The sequence below is a fragment of the Wyeomyia smithii genome, chromosome 3 (assembly GCF_029784165.1).
Source record: "Wyeomyia smithii strain HCP4-BCI-WySm-NY-G18 chromosome 3, ASM2978416v1, whole genome shotgun sequence".
Lineage (NCBI taxonomy): Eukaryota > Metazoa > Arthropoda > Insecta > Diptera > Culicidae > Wyeomyia > Wyeomyia smithii.
This window is the reverse complement of record NC_073696.1, coordinates 10,279,549-10,293,440: the sequence shown is the minus strand read 5'-3', so window position 1 is coordinate 10,293,440 and position 13,892 is coordinate 10,279,549. Positions and strand designations below refer to the sequence as shown.

The window sequence follows — 13,892 nt, the reverse complement described above, 5'->3', positions numbered from 1 at the left end:
CGGAATGACATCATGCTATCTCTTTCTAATGTGAAAGTCAATAGTTCTTCCTGCAACCGTTTTGAGTTAAATGGAATTTTTGCCAGGCTTTTTTCATATCTGTGAGGAGAACCGCGGAGCATTGCACAGTAAGGCAACTAAATACAAAGGCTGGCTAAGTAAAAAAGGTGTGGATAAATGCGACAAAAATATGGTATTTACTTAATTTTGGGGTGCTGAACACTAATCTCCATTCCATTTTTTATTTGGGGCCGTCCATAAAGCAGGTGACCTAATTATTAACGATTTTGGCACTTTGCCCCTTACCCACAGGGCGTTCTCCTCACAGAAACAAATTACGTAGCTTTTGCACAACACCTCAAACCAACCAAATTTTGCGAATTTTTTTTTTTTTTAATTAAAACAAAATAGGTAATACATACAAACTAACTACGAATCAACTTTTTCTTTGACACCAAAAAAAATCCAAGCTATCATTGAAGCTTTTTCGAAGGAATTATTTTTTTTTTAAACACATGTCAAAAAACGTCGGTATGCCAAACTTCGAAAAGTTATAAAAAAAAAACAGATCTCATGATATTGCACCCACATTTTGGATTTAGGCACTTGAATGTTATAGCAATAAAGGAAAAATATTATGAAACAGCTGACGTAAAAAAAAATTCAGGCGGATGGCCATCGATTCTCTACTGTGCATTGAGATGTTTGGTACGAAGCAAATATGTATATGAGATCTGACTGCGATAGCATAGTCTTTGTTTGCACTGTGACCAGGGATGTACAGAAATATCTGTGTTATACCGATTGTTCGGGAAAATGCTTGTTCTTTTCTGAACAAGCCGCTCCGATGAAGCAGAATACGCGTCGAAGGAAATTTGGAATGTTTTACCAAAGCGAGTGATTCGTTCACTGGTTGCTTATCAACTGATTTTATTATAATTCGTGAGATCTAGTTTGGTGTAGTGGATGTGTATTGGGGATGAGTGTGAGATATGAGATTGAGTTCATTTGAGTGGTTCAAAGTACTGTGATAACAGGTTGTGTTAATTGTGTACTTAATCTAGTGCAGGTTGATAAGAATTAATTGAGTTAAATTTTGACGATATATTTTTAAACATACTGGCCCCCGTTGAACGTTTCGTTTCAATTGATATCCAAACGTTGTGGCGCATCAAGTGTTAGACCTCATCGGGACTCGTGGGGAGAGCTGCAACTTCCGTAATCGCACGTTTATATTTCCCTGTGGTCGTTTTCACCACGACCACTCTGATATGACCATCTCTTCTGGGAATTGTCTCGATGATACGCCCTAAAGGCCATTGAAGCGGTGGAGAGTTCTCTTTCAATAACACTAGTTGTCCCGGCTGCAGATCCGGCTGTGGACTCTTCCATTTGGAGCGCTGGTGTAATTGACTGACGTAATCCTGCGACCAACGCGCCCAGAGATCCTGTAGCGATTTTTTCATGTGTTGAAGGCGATCAAGATGACCCGGGTTAATGTGGCTCAGATCTGGTTCAGATATAGAAACTAAAGATTCCCCGATTAGGAAATGCCCAGGCGTTATGACGTTGAAGTCGTCGGGTGAGTCGGACATCTGTGACAGCGGGCGAGAATTTAATACAGCTTCGACTTGGGTGACGACGGTGTGAAATTGGTCCACCGAGAAGGCCCTTTGTCCCATAATACGACGAAAGTGATGTTTAAGGACTTAATTCCAACCTCCCATAATCCGCCAAAATGCGATGATCGAGCAGGGATAAACCGGAATTTGATTCCATTGTCAATGCAGTGGTGTCGCCATTGGTCTCCCTTCAATTGTTTAATAAGCTCATTTCGCGACTGTTGCAGCTCGCGGTCCGCCCCGACGTATTTCGGTAATACGGCCACTACGCGCGACAACACGTTCCACGGCGTTAATGCATGATGCTGAGGAAAGATCGGCAACGATTTCCAAATGCGCAGCCTTCACCACTAAACATACAAATAACCCGACGTACATTTTTACCGACGCTCCTCTCCCATATAACGGACGGACAAAAAACGGTCCACAGTAGTCCATTCCCGTATAAGTAAAAGGTCGGGCCCATTATCTGTGTAGCTGGTTTTGGATGACACCGGAAGCAAGTAATACATTGACTAACTACCTTGCGTGCCAAATCACGTCCTCTTAACGGCCAATATCGTTGACGCATTGTAGCAAGTAGCAATGTTGGGCCACCATGTAATGTTTTGAGGTGTATTGTTCGTGCAATCAACAAGCTGAGTTTGTGTTTGGTTGGTAAGAGGATAGGAAAGCGAGTGTCGAATGGAGCATTCGAGTAACGCAGACGACCCTCGATTCTTAATAGTCCAAATTCGTCCATAAAAAGATTTAGGTTTAGAAGCGATGATTTCATGCCAGAATTCACGATATTTGTTGATGGTTTATCTTTAGTGAATCTTCTAACTTCCGCTGGAAAGGATGAACGCTGAGTGATGCGAATAAGAATTTTCAATGAATAATCAAACTCTTCTGGAGTTAACGGCCCAACCATCCGTAGTTCCCTCGAAGCCCTACAGTTTTTGTAGAATCTGTAGCAATAAGCAACGAATCTCAGCAACTTGGCGAGTTCTGAATAGCGCTGAAAGAGATTATTTTCATCCTGACTAACATGTAGTGACACCACACATTGGGCTTCTTCATAAGCTTGAAGGTTTTCTGGAAGTGACATCGGCTGGTCAGGCCAATTATCAATCGTGGAACGCAAAAAGTTGGGTCCATGCCACCATAAATCGTCCTTCACGATGTGGCTCGCCAGAGTGCCCCGGGAAATTCTATCAGCAGGGTTTAAGTTGGTTGGGACGTGTTTCCACTCGAGGCCCTTGGTCAATCGTTGAATTTCAGCCACACGATTCGAAACAAAAACTTTCCATTTACTAGATTTCGATTTGATCCAGTGTAGCACGATCGTTGAGTCAGTCCACATGGTTGCAGATTCGGTGAACTGTGTCGTTCGTTTAAGCTTATCTACAAGCTGACTGCCAAGACGAGCTGCACTAAGCTTTAATCGTGGCACTGAATGACCACGTAACGAGGCTACGCGAGATTTCGAGGTAAGAAGGTGGCTTTGAAGCTCACCGGCTTCGTTTGGGAACACAATGTAAATGCAACATCCGTAACCTTTGGTTGAAGCGTCACAGAAGCAGTGTTTGCCACAATTCTTCTTGGGACTTGTAGAATCGACAATTGTTGAATATCAGAACGATAGGTCAACCATCATTGTTTAAATTCTTCGGATAGCTCTGCATCCCATGGAAGGTGTTTCGCCCAAAGCGTTTGCACAAACATTTTGGCGTTAATCACGACGGGTCCAAGCAACCCGATAGGGTCAAATAAACGTGACATCTCGGAAACAACTACTCCTTTTGTGATGACACATTGGCTATGTAGAGTGGGTATTTTAAACATGAACCCATCAGATTTAGGTAACCATAGGAGGCCAAGAGTTTTAATGGATGCCGTCCGATCGATTTCCAGTTGATTTGAGGCGTCCCATAAATCTGTCGGAACTTTAATCAATACTGTGCTGTCATTGGTGGCCCATTTTCGCAACACGAATTTGGCATTCGCAAGTAGTCCAATCAATTGCTCACAAGTTTGTTGAAGGGTCTTTAAATCATCGTGACCCGTCAGAACATCATCGACGTATGTCCCTTGTCGAATGACAGGCACGGCCAAAGGATAACGTTCTCCATCCTCCAATGCTAATTGGCTGAGAACTCGCGTAGCGTGAAACGGTGAGCTGGTGAGGCCGTATGTCACGGTTTTTAGTTGGTAGACTTGGATTGGTTCTACTGGATTATACCTCCATAAAATTTGCTGGAACCGACAATCATCTGAATGAACCCAGATTTGTCGGAACATTTTTTCGACGTCAGCAGTCACAACAAAGCGTGGCTTACGGAAATTGATAACCGTCGAGTACAAAACAGGTTGAATTGTTGGACCAGCGACCAGAGCTTCGTTGATCGAGACGTTGTTTGTTCCCCGGCATGACCCATCAAATACAACCCGAGTCTTCGTGGTTGTACTTTCTGGACGGTGAACAGCATGATGTGGGAGGAAAAACTGTGGACCGTTAACCGCGCGCGAAATCACCTCCATATGCCCAAGTTTTTCATACTCCTGCATGAACTGCAAGTATTCTTGGCGGATGTTTTCATTGGCAGCCAACCTCTTTTCCAGAGCGAGAAAACGACGGAAAGCGGGAGTGTATGAATAGGCAAGCATTGGCACCAGATCTTCCTTCAACGGAAGGCGGACTACAAAGCGACCATCATCGTCCCTCGACACGGTTTGACAAAAATGATCTTCGCAGAACTGCTCTTCCGCAGTATATGCCTTGTAGTTATCTATGCCTTGTAGCTATCTAGGTCTACGGTTTCGGCAAAGCACGCATCCGAAAGGTAAGCGGAAGGCCGAACGTCACAGGCGGGAAAGACTCCGTCGCAATGTCAGGGAAGGTACGTGCGGGTAACTCCTCTGGGAGTACTCTGCCACCACCCAGGCAAAACGATCCTGCGAATGGGCTAAAGGTTCGCGTGGGAAACTCCTCCGGGAGTGCCCCACAACCAGCCAAACGCAACCCTGCGATTGGGAAGGTACGCGCAGGATGCTCCCCCGTGAGTGCCCTGTCACCACCCAAAAAACGCAACCCCGCGGCTGCTTGGACGGTTCCGCCGAAGACTCGCAAGAGTGTGAAGCATCAACCACCGAAAAGTCGCACCCCCGGAGTCAAAAACCGCCACAGTGTGCGCGACGACCTTCTGTTGCCAATCGACTGCTGCAACCGAAGCCGAACAGTGAGGAAGAGCAACTTCCATCAACCAGCCAAACCGCTGTTGGCAGCCGTCAGCCAATACCAGGATCATCTTCCGATCCGGACAAAGACGGCAACTTCACTGCAAAGTGAGCAGCCTTCGCTGCGTGCAAGCGAATCTCCATCACGCAAAAGGCGCCTCGGGTGTTCTTTGCAGGAGATTCGCCAAAGAGCAGCTAGCGGCTGCTTTCATCCAGGAGCCGTGGATCAACGAATCCAAAGTTCTCGGACTTAACGCTCCTAACGGTAGGTTAATCTACTGTGACACGCAGTCCAAACCAAGGACTGCAATTCTGCTAAATAGAGAACTAAAATTTTTACCTATTACAGAATTTATCCAACGCGACGTCGTTGCCGTCACGGTTGAAGTACCGACAACCAGAGGAAAGCAGGAAATGGTTGTCGCGTCGGCCTACTTCCCGGGCGACCAAGGTGATATACCGCCACCCGAAGTTGCTGCGCTCGTGCGGTACTGCAAGGCCATCAACAAGCCGTTTCTGATCGGCTGCGATGCCAACGCTCACCACACGATCTGGGGCAGCTCGGACACCAACACCAGGGGTGAGTACCTACTTGAATACCTTACTTCTAACGATGTCAATGTATGTAATGTAGGGAATAACCCCACGTTTATCAACGCTATTAGACAGGAGGTCCTTGATCTCACTCTGTGTAGCGCCTCTATTTCTGAAAGGATTAAAAATTGGCATGTCTCCGATGAAACTAGTTTGTCGGACCACAGACACATCGTTTTTAATATAGAGGCTAACCCTCTGAAAAGAGAGCTGTTCAGAAATCCTAAGAATACAGATTGGGAATCCTTTAAGGAACGCCTAATCGATTCACGAACTTTCAGTTACAGCAACATTCGAAATTCTGTTGACCTGAATTCGGCAGCAAATGATCTACAAAACAGAATCATGGATGCTTTCGACGCTAACTGTCCACTAACACAGCGGTCAGTATGCCGTGACGTACCCTGGTGGAATGATCAACTTAGTGACCTTCGTCGGGAAACTAGGCGGTTGTTCAACAGGGCAAAAGTCACGTCTAACTGGGACGACTACAGGGCGTCCCTCACTAAATACAACGCCGAGCTACGCAAGGCTAAACGGAAATCCAGAGTTAGTTTCTGTGAAAGAATCCAAACTCTGCCGGAAGCTACGCGGCTCCAAAAGGCGATGTCCAAAGACCATACTAACGGTTTAGGACAGGTGAGGAAAGAGGATGGATGCCTCACTGTCACTACCAAGGAAACGCTGGAGGTTCTTATAAACACCCACTTTCCTGGATCGACAGAGACCGAAGAACTGAATAGTGATGGGTCGCGGCAGGACAATTCGAGACATATGGCGTCTCGGGAGTCCATCCTGCTGGCCCGTCGACTGTTCACGGAAGCTTCAATAGGTTGGGCTCTAAGCTCATTCGACCCTATGAAGTCTCCTGGTCCAGACGGCATACTACCCATCTTTCTACAAAAATCGGCCGCAGTTATCATGTCCGAACTCATCAACCTCTTCAGAGCCAGCTTTATCCTGGGCCATATTCCGGATAACTGGCTGAAGGTGAAGGTAGTGTTTATCCCCAAAGTTGGAAGAAAGGACAAAACCCTACCTAAAACTTTCAGACCCATAAGTCTGACTTCATCGCTTCTCAAGTTGATGGAGAAAATAATGGATAAATATATCCGTGACGAGTTTCTTAAAGACTCCCCGCTGAACAGGAACCAACATGCCTTTCAAAGCGGCAAGTCAACAGAAACTGCTCTTCACAGCTTAGTGACGTTGATTGAAAAGTCCCTAAGTTATCAGGAGACGGCGCTATGTGCCTTTCTTGATATCGAAGGGGCCTTCGATAACACGTCCTTTGCATACGGCTCTTTCTCATAAGGGAATCGACCAAACTTCAAGGAACTGGATACACGCAATGCTCTCTAGCAGAGTGATCACAGCAACCTTGGGAGATTCGTCTGTAACAATGTCAGTGATCAAGGGGTGTCCGCAAGGAGGAGTTCTCTCGCCCTTGTTATGGTCACTAGTTGTCGACGCACTTCTCAACAAGCTTTCACAGCTTGGTTACGAGGTCATTGGATACGCCGATGACATCGTCCTCATCGTCAGAGGTAAAGATGACGCAACTCTGTCGAGCCGAATGCAAACGGCTCTGAATACCACCATGTCATGGTGTTTACAGGAGGGTCTAAACATAAACCCCTTAAAAACAGTCCTAATTCCATTCGGCAGACGAAGGACGATCTCCATCACTCCTCCAATACTGAGTGGAGTTAGACTGGGCTTCAGCAATGAAGTCAAATATCTCGGAATTATTCTGGACAAGAAATTGAACTGGTCTGCACAACTGGATCATGCCGCTAAGAAAGCGATCTCAGCGATCTGGGCCTGCAGAACTCTCTTCGGTAAGACCTGGGGACTGAAACCAGACTTGGCACTCTGGTCTTACAAGACCATTGCCCAACCAAGAATCACCTATGCTGCCCTAGTGTGGTGGCCTAAGGTGAACGAAGTGACTGCGCAAGCCAAACTCAAAAAAGTTCAAAGACTTGCATGTCTTTCGGTTACCAGCGCTATGCGAACAACTCCAACTGCAGCCATGGAAGCTATGCTTTGCCTACTACCTCTACATCTTCATGTGAAAAAGGAAGCAGAGCTTGGCGCTCTAAGGTTGCAAAGGAGGAAAACCATACTTGAAGGGGACCAAATCGGCCACCTTCGCATACTTAGGGAGTTCAAACTAACTCCGCTATTAACCACAGTCTCCGACTGGATGGACGTTAGGTCCAACATGGATATTCCATATAGAGTGATTAAAACAAACCGCTCTATGTGGAACAATGGAGGGCCTAATCTTCCACCTGGCATCGTCAATTTTTATACGGACGGCTCGAAAATGGGATCCCTAACGGGATCTGGTATATACGGACCCGGTATCAGGGAAACGTTTTCCCTGGGAAAATGGCCCACCGTTTTTCAAGCAGAGGTATATGCCATATATATCTGCGCAAAAATATGTCTGCAACGCAACTACAGACACGGTATATTCTCGGACAGTCAAGCAGCACTACTAGCACTTAAGTCCGTCAAATGCGCTTCCAAACTTGTTTGGGAATGCATTGAAACTCTACGGGAACTCTCCCGGCAGAACTCAGTTTTTCTGTTTTGGGTGCCCGGACATTGCGGAGTCGAGGGTAATGAACACGCTGACTACCTAGCAAGACAGGGATCAGCTCAGCGGTTTATTGGTCCCGAGCCGTTTCTGGGTACGTCCATTTCCGCTATCAAAAGCGAACTATTAACTTGGGAAAGGCTAGAAATAGTATCCCAATGGCTACAGGCACAGGGTTGTAGACAAGGCAAACAGTTTATCTATCCGAACCCTGGAACCGCCAGAAAGCTACTTAGTCTAAATCGTAGTGATCTAAGGATAATCACGGGACTCCTCACCGGACACTGTCCCGCTTTTTATCATTTAAAGAAAATCGGCGTAGTGTTGAACGACACCTGCCGATTCTGCAAATCTGAACCAGAGAGTTCAGAGCATTTGCTTTGCTCTTGCGAAGCTCTTGCTTCCTCTAGGTACAACTTCTTAGGAAGTTACCTTTTAACTCCATACCAAGCATGGAGCTCCAATCCCAAGCAGGTCATTAGTTTCATCAACTATGTTGTACCTAATTGGGGTACAGGTTTACAACAAAACAGTTCTACTCCATCAATGAGTACGAACAATCCATAACCTGTGCACAGCAATCGGGGCCCGCCACAAAAGACAATCAGCAAGAATGTCGCAGTGGCATTTCAGTACCCAGTGCCCTTCAGGCATACAGAGAATATCTAGGTCCTCCATTTCCCAAAAACGTTCTAGTTGAGCGTCGAGAGCCTCGTCTGAACAGAAAAAGCTCGACTGTACTGAAGTGTCTGTGAATTGCTCTTTTACCTTGCCGCAAACGATGAACCCAAGCACTGTTTTCTGAAGTAGGGGATATCCAGCATCTAAGCGAATCTGATCCTGCTGCAGCAGTGAGTAGAATAACTCGGCACCGATTATTACATCAACCCCTTGGCTGACGTTAAACTGAGGATCAGCTAACGGAAGCTGACGTGGGATCCGCCAACGGGTCACATCAATGTGTTGATTTGGTAAAGCGACAGTGAGTTTGGGCAAGACCAAACATTCGAGGCTAGACTCGAATCCTCCAAAGCGCGAAGCGATTGACAGCATTACTCTGTAACGTACATTAACTGTTGCCTGTCCAATTCCACTAACTGGAGAGTTAAGCTGAGTTCGACACAGATTGAGTCTTTGGCATAGGGCTTCTGATACCGTTGTTGACCGCCATTAGCTGGAGCGATGGACGTCGGTAATGGTGGTAAATGCAAGAGAGAGAGTGATGCTTTTTGCCGCATGTTTTGCATACTCCACTGGTACAATCTCTCGCCAAATGATTTCCCTTGAGACAATTTATGCAAAGATTGTGTCTTTTTACTAAATCGAATCGATCGTGTGGTGTGAGATTGTGGAAGTTCTCACACTGGAACAAAAATTGTGATTGTTTACAGTTACTACACGTGGTAGTGTTTGATGTGCCTACATACGCCAACGGTACCCGTGACCGCGGCTTGCTTTCTATTAACAAATTGTTGCAAGGTTGGGAGAGCATCAATGTTTGTAAAATGCGAGATCTTTTTTGGGTGAACTCGAGGATTTGCTTGTAAGTGACATTAGCAACACCCGCAGATTGTGTCTCCCATTCACGGAGAGAGTTAGGATCAAGGTAGCTGCTTAGTCTTTCAACTAAGAAAGAATTCCAGTGGTGTTCTACTTCCTCAAGTTTATCCAAAAGTTGCACGTGACGGGTAAATTCGTCCGCCAAGTCCAACAAACCAGACGAAGATTCTCTTTTCAATGGAACAATGCCGAGTAAACCGGCCATATGACGTTTAATCAACATATGCTTATTTTCGAACCGATCCTTCAAGACGTTCCACGCGACTAAGTAATTGTTTGCAGTAAGATCAAATGCTGAAATCATACGAGCAGCTTCACCCGTAACTGATGCTCGCTAGTAATGTAGTTTTTGAACCATTGTCAGCTGTTGGTTCGTATGGATCAAAGAGATAAATAAATCGCTAAATAATTCCCACTCATCGTAGTTACCCGAAAACTCCTTCAGCTTCATTTCAGGAAGTCGAAGATTAGGAATCGATTGAACGGGTGGCGCATTCCTATCTAACGTTGTCGGTAAGGGGGGTGGAGTCGAAGGTATTTTACTAGTCAATGAGGTCTTCAATAAATAGTAGAGATTTTGAAATTCCTTGCGCTCCTCACAAAATTCTTCATCTGGCTCATCGAGGTCCTCAATTTGATCCTGGACCGTTTCTAATTCACGCCACGATTTGTCCAGGTGTTGAACTCTAACCGAAATTTGGCTTGCTTCCGAAGGTTTAAAATTTTCGTCGAAAGTCTGAATCAGCACCGCTGAACTAAAGATGTTTGCACGACGACGGTAAAGGCTCTTCAACTGGGATGCCTTTGTTAACTTCTTAAGAGGCGCCATTGCACCGAATAAAGAAATGTTTTACCTGATGACAGCTTCTTACAGGCCGCGACGAGGGGCAATGCCGATTTCAGCAGTGACTTATCCTACAGCTTCCTCCTGAAATCTAGGTGATGTGGTTGCTATCACCACCAATCCGATGGTTACGACGGTATTGGACGAACAATGGCGATCTGTATCAACTACGAACTGCAACTTTGGCTGGAATGTATTACCACCGTAATTTCGGCAGCAGTGAGAATCCTCCAGTGACGACAAATATCCGAGAATGGGTTGAGAGGCGAAAATTGTTGATTGTTGGCAACGTGGTTGCGCGAGAGCTGTGATGAAAACGCAATGGCGGAATTAGTAGTAGAACAATAGACTGGTACCATGCGTTTTTCACGAAATATCGACGACGAAAATTCAGACTGTGGTCCTTCTGACCAGCGATACGACGATCCGGATTAAAGTCCCGGGTTTCGGCACCATAAAATGTTCGGGAAAATGCTTGTTCTTTTTTGAGCAAGTCGCTCCGATGAAGCAGAATACGCGGAAATTTGGAATGTTTTACCGAAGCGAGTGATTCGTTCACTGGTTACTTATCAACTCAACTGATTTTATTATAATTCGTGAGATCTAGTATGGTGTAGTGGATGTGTATTGGGGATGAGTGTGAGATATGAGATTGAGTTCATTTGAGTGGTTCAAAGTACTGTGATAACAGGTTGTGTTAATTGTGTACTTAATCTAGTGCAGGTTTTATTAACCTAAGTAATTGAGTTAAATTTTGACGATATATTCTCAAACACCGATTTTTAGATTGAATCGATGACACCGAATCTGTACTAACAAATTACAGGTTTTTGGCAAATGCAAATGAATTATTAAATTTTTCTCAAGTTATAAACAATATTAACTTTGACTTTATTATAATATTAAGATTTCAGGTTGCTGCGATGTTCACATAAAACTCGTCGTTTTTCAACTTTACCAGACATGCACTTTTCATAGTGGACCTCTTCCTTATAGTGGACCATCCGCCTGAAACTCTGGGTTCGTTAACATGCGTTCACATTCACAATCGGTTTTTGTCTAACTCCGGCCATCATCTCGAGAAACCACATATGACAATTAGTGCATTTAACGTGCGAGGTACCCAGTTTTTTTGTTTGAAAAAAAAAATCCAGGACGGGTCGGGTACGGGTCGGGTTCAAGCAATTTCGGCGTTGTTTTCTCTCGGGTACGGGTCGGGTACGGGTAGTTGGAATAGATATTTTTCGGGTTCGGGTCGGGTACGGGTATTTTAAACAAACCAGACTAAGGGTTCGGGTCGGGTACGGGTTTGAAAATTTTCGATTAGTCGGGTACGGGTAACAAATTTCCCATACCCGACCATCTCTATCGCAAAGCTTCTGATTGAATTTTTCACTTTTCGCCCGAAACAACCGCTGTACTTTACCATTACACTGACGGGGGAGAAGCCATTTAAATGTTGAGCCTCCTAATTGACAGCCTTATAGATTGCGGCGAAGGGGCGCGCGGTCGTTACGGGTCGTGAAAATTGTTTTTCTTACTCTTTCTTTACCAACGATCGACGAAGGGCTGGCCGGTCATCGTCATCGTCATCATCATCACCGGCGGAATTGCGCCCCATTAACCGAAGGGGAGAGTCAAATTGAACGATGGTGACAGCTTTTTATGCGCAGAATCTGTGAAGGTACACTCTGCGATGAGTCTAGTAGATTGGGGAAAGTTATTTTAATGGGGTTGGAAATATTTTAATTGAAATTGCTCTTTTATTGCTGTTTTATTTTTTTTTTTCTTAATCGGAATATTCCAGCAAGTGATTTTCTGTGCTAGTAAATTGTCACAGAGACAAAAATGGCTGGAATGTACCTAAACAAGTGCAGTATTTTTCGCATCGCCTCAAGTGTTTTATCACCAAACCTGAATATGTTCTTGTCTTGCAATTGTACTTTGCTTTTGGAAAGCAAGAAATTGCTTCGGGAATATCAAGCACGTAAAAAGTGACTGCAGTGTATTGCAGTACAAATGACAAATTGCATCAATCATCACATTATTTCTGATATAATCACTCCGTAAGTAATAAAGAAAAAACTTTTTCTCGCTCAAACATGTAAATAATCAAAAAGGAGGGCGAGCCTGGCTAATTTTATTTTCTCTGCGATTGACTTCTTGTCAAGGAATCTACTTGAATTCCCACATATCTGACTGTCTTTCTATTAAATTTGTCTGATATTTTTCTACTTGAATTTTCATTATACATTCAGTAATTTTAACTCACTTTCGTTACGATTTTCACTTCAGTTGTCTCGCGTTCGTCCTTCAGTTCGAATCTTGATACATCTGTTTTAGAGTTTCAGACCTTTAACCTTTCTGCCTAATTTTCGGACCGCTTTTCTCTAAAATCCAAATGGTTTCTTATCCAATACTAGTCGTTCGATTTTCTGTTAGAGTTTCTGTCCCATTTTGTCATTCTGTACAACTTTTTGTTCCAGTTTTGCACAAATTTTTGTTTGACTCTCTGTCCGTCAGATTTTTTCTTTCCAATTTTTACTTTTCATCCGCATTACTATCTTTGTGTGTGATTTCTCAATCAACTTTCGGTTAAACGGTGAGTTATTCCCTTTTTTGAATCTTTTTCAGCTTTCTTGAGTTCTGGAGTGTGTTCCCTAAAACGAATGTCTAGGCTTCTTCTGGTTGGAGTAATATCAACCTTTTCACAATCTCCTTTAAATAATTTATCAACAGCAGGGCCGGATTTAGACGCTGGGAGGCCCGGGGCGAATTTGTCTGTGAGGCCCTCTTTTCTTAAAATATTTAGAGGTAACGTTCTGGAAGGTGACGAGCAAAAAAAAGGTCGCCCCAGGATTAGGGGGGCCCCTTGAATCGGGAGGCCCGGGGCATTTGCTCCTTTGCCACCCCCCTCAAATCCGGGCCTGATCAACAGGGTCTTTAAAATAATCCAACTTTTCAATTCAGGTTATCTCTACTGCTGTAGACAACACCCATACCAACCTTCTTTTTTTTTCGAAGTAAACGTGTTAATGTAACATCGCTCCTTTCCCTAATCTTCTGCTAGTGGAGCGATTGTTGTGTAAGATTTTCTATTTGTTCATTTTAATCATAAAAAGCAGCCATTTCATGGTGAACGGAGTGGTTATAAATTTTAGGTATTACTCGGTTTGTACGCGTGAGTCTCCTAAAAATTCCGAATCCAAAGTTATTGGATTTTTTAACAACAACTATGAAAGAATTTCAAAACAAAACAGTGTTCAATTTCCGAAATAAAACGGATATTTTCATGAATACTATCCAAAACTTGCAAGTAACTTCCCAAGATCTCAGTCTCTTAATGCAAAAAAATCTTTCTTACTTTTCCAAGTTCCCTTTAAAAAGTTTACATAAAAGAGGTGAAAGAGGATTTCCCATAGGCGCGCCTTTTGTTTGTTTGTAA

The 13,892-nt window shown here is 44.2% G+C and overlaps 2 protein-coding genes across 5 annotated transcripts in view; both read right to left on the bottom strand.

Annotated features, from left to right (window-relative positions):
- LOC129727054 (transcription factor hamlet) overlaps positions 1-13,892 on the bottom strand; it is a 251,971-nt gene that overhangs the window by 127,780 nt on the left and 110,299 nt on the right. The window lies entirely within an intron of this gene.
- On the bottom strand, positions 1,179-4,271 carry LOC129726607 (uncharacterized). Its single transcript, XM_055683519.1, has 3 exons — positions 3,328-4,271; positions 2,653-3,211; positions 1,179-1,595 (listed from the first exon to the last, which is right to left on the bottom strand). The coding sequence occupies exons 1-3, from the start codon at positions 4,269-4,271 to the stop codon at positions 1,179-1,181; spliced, it is 1,920 nt and encodes a 639-aa protein (XP_055539494.1).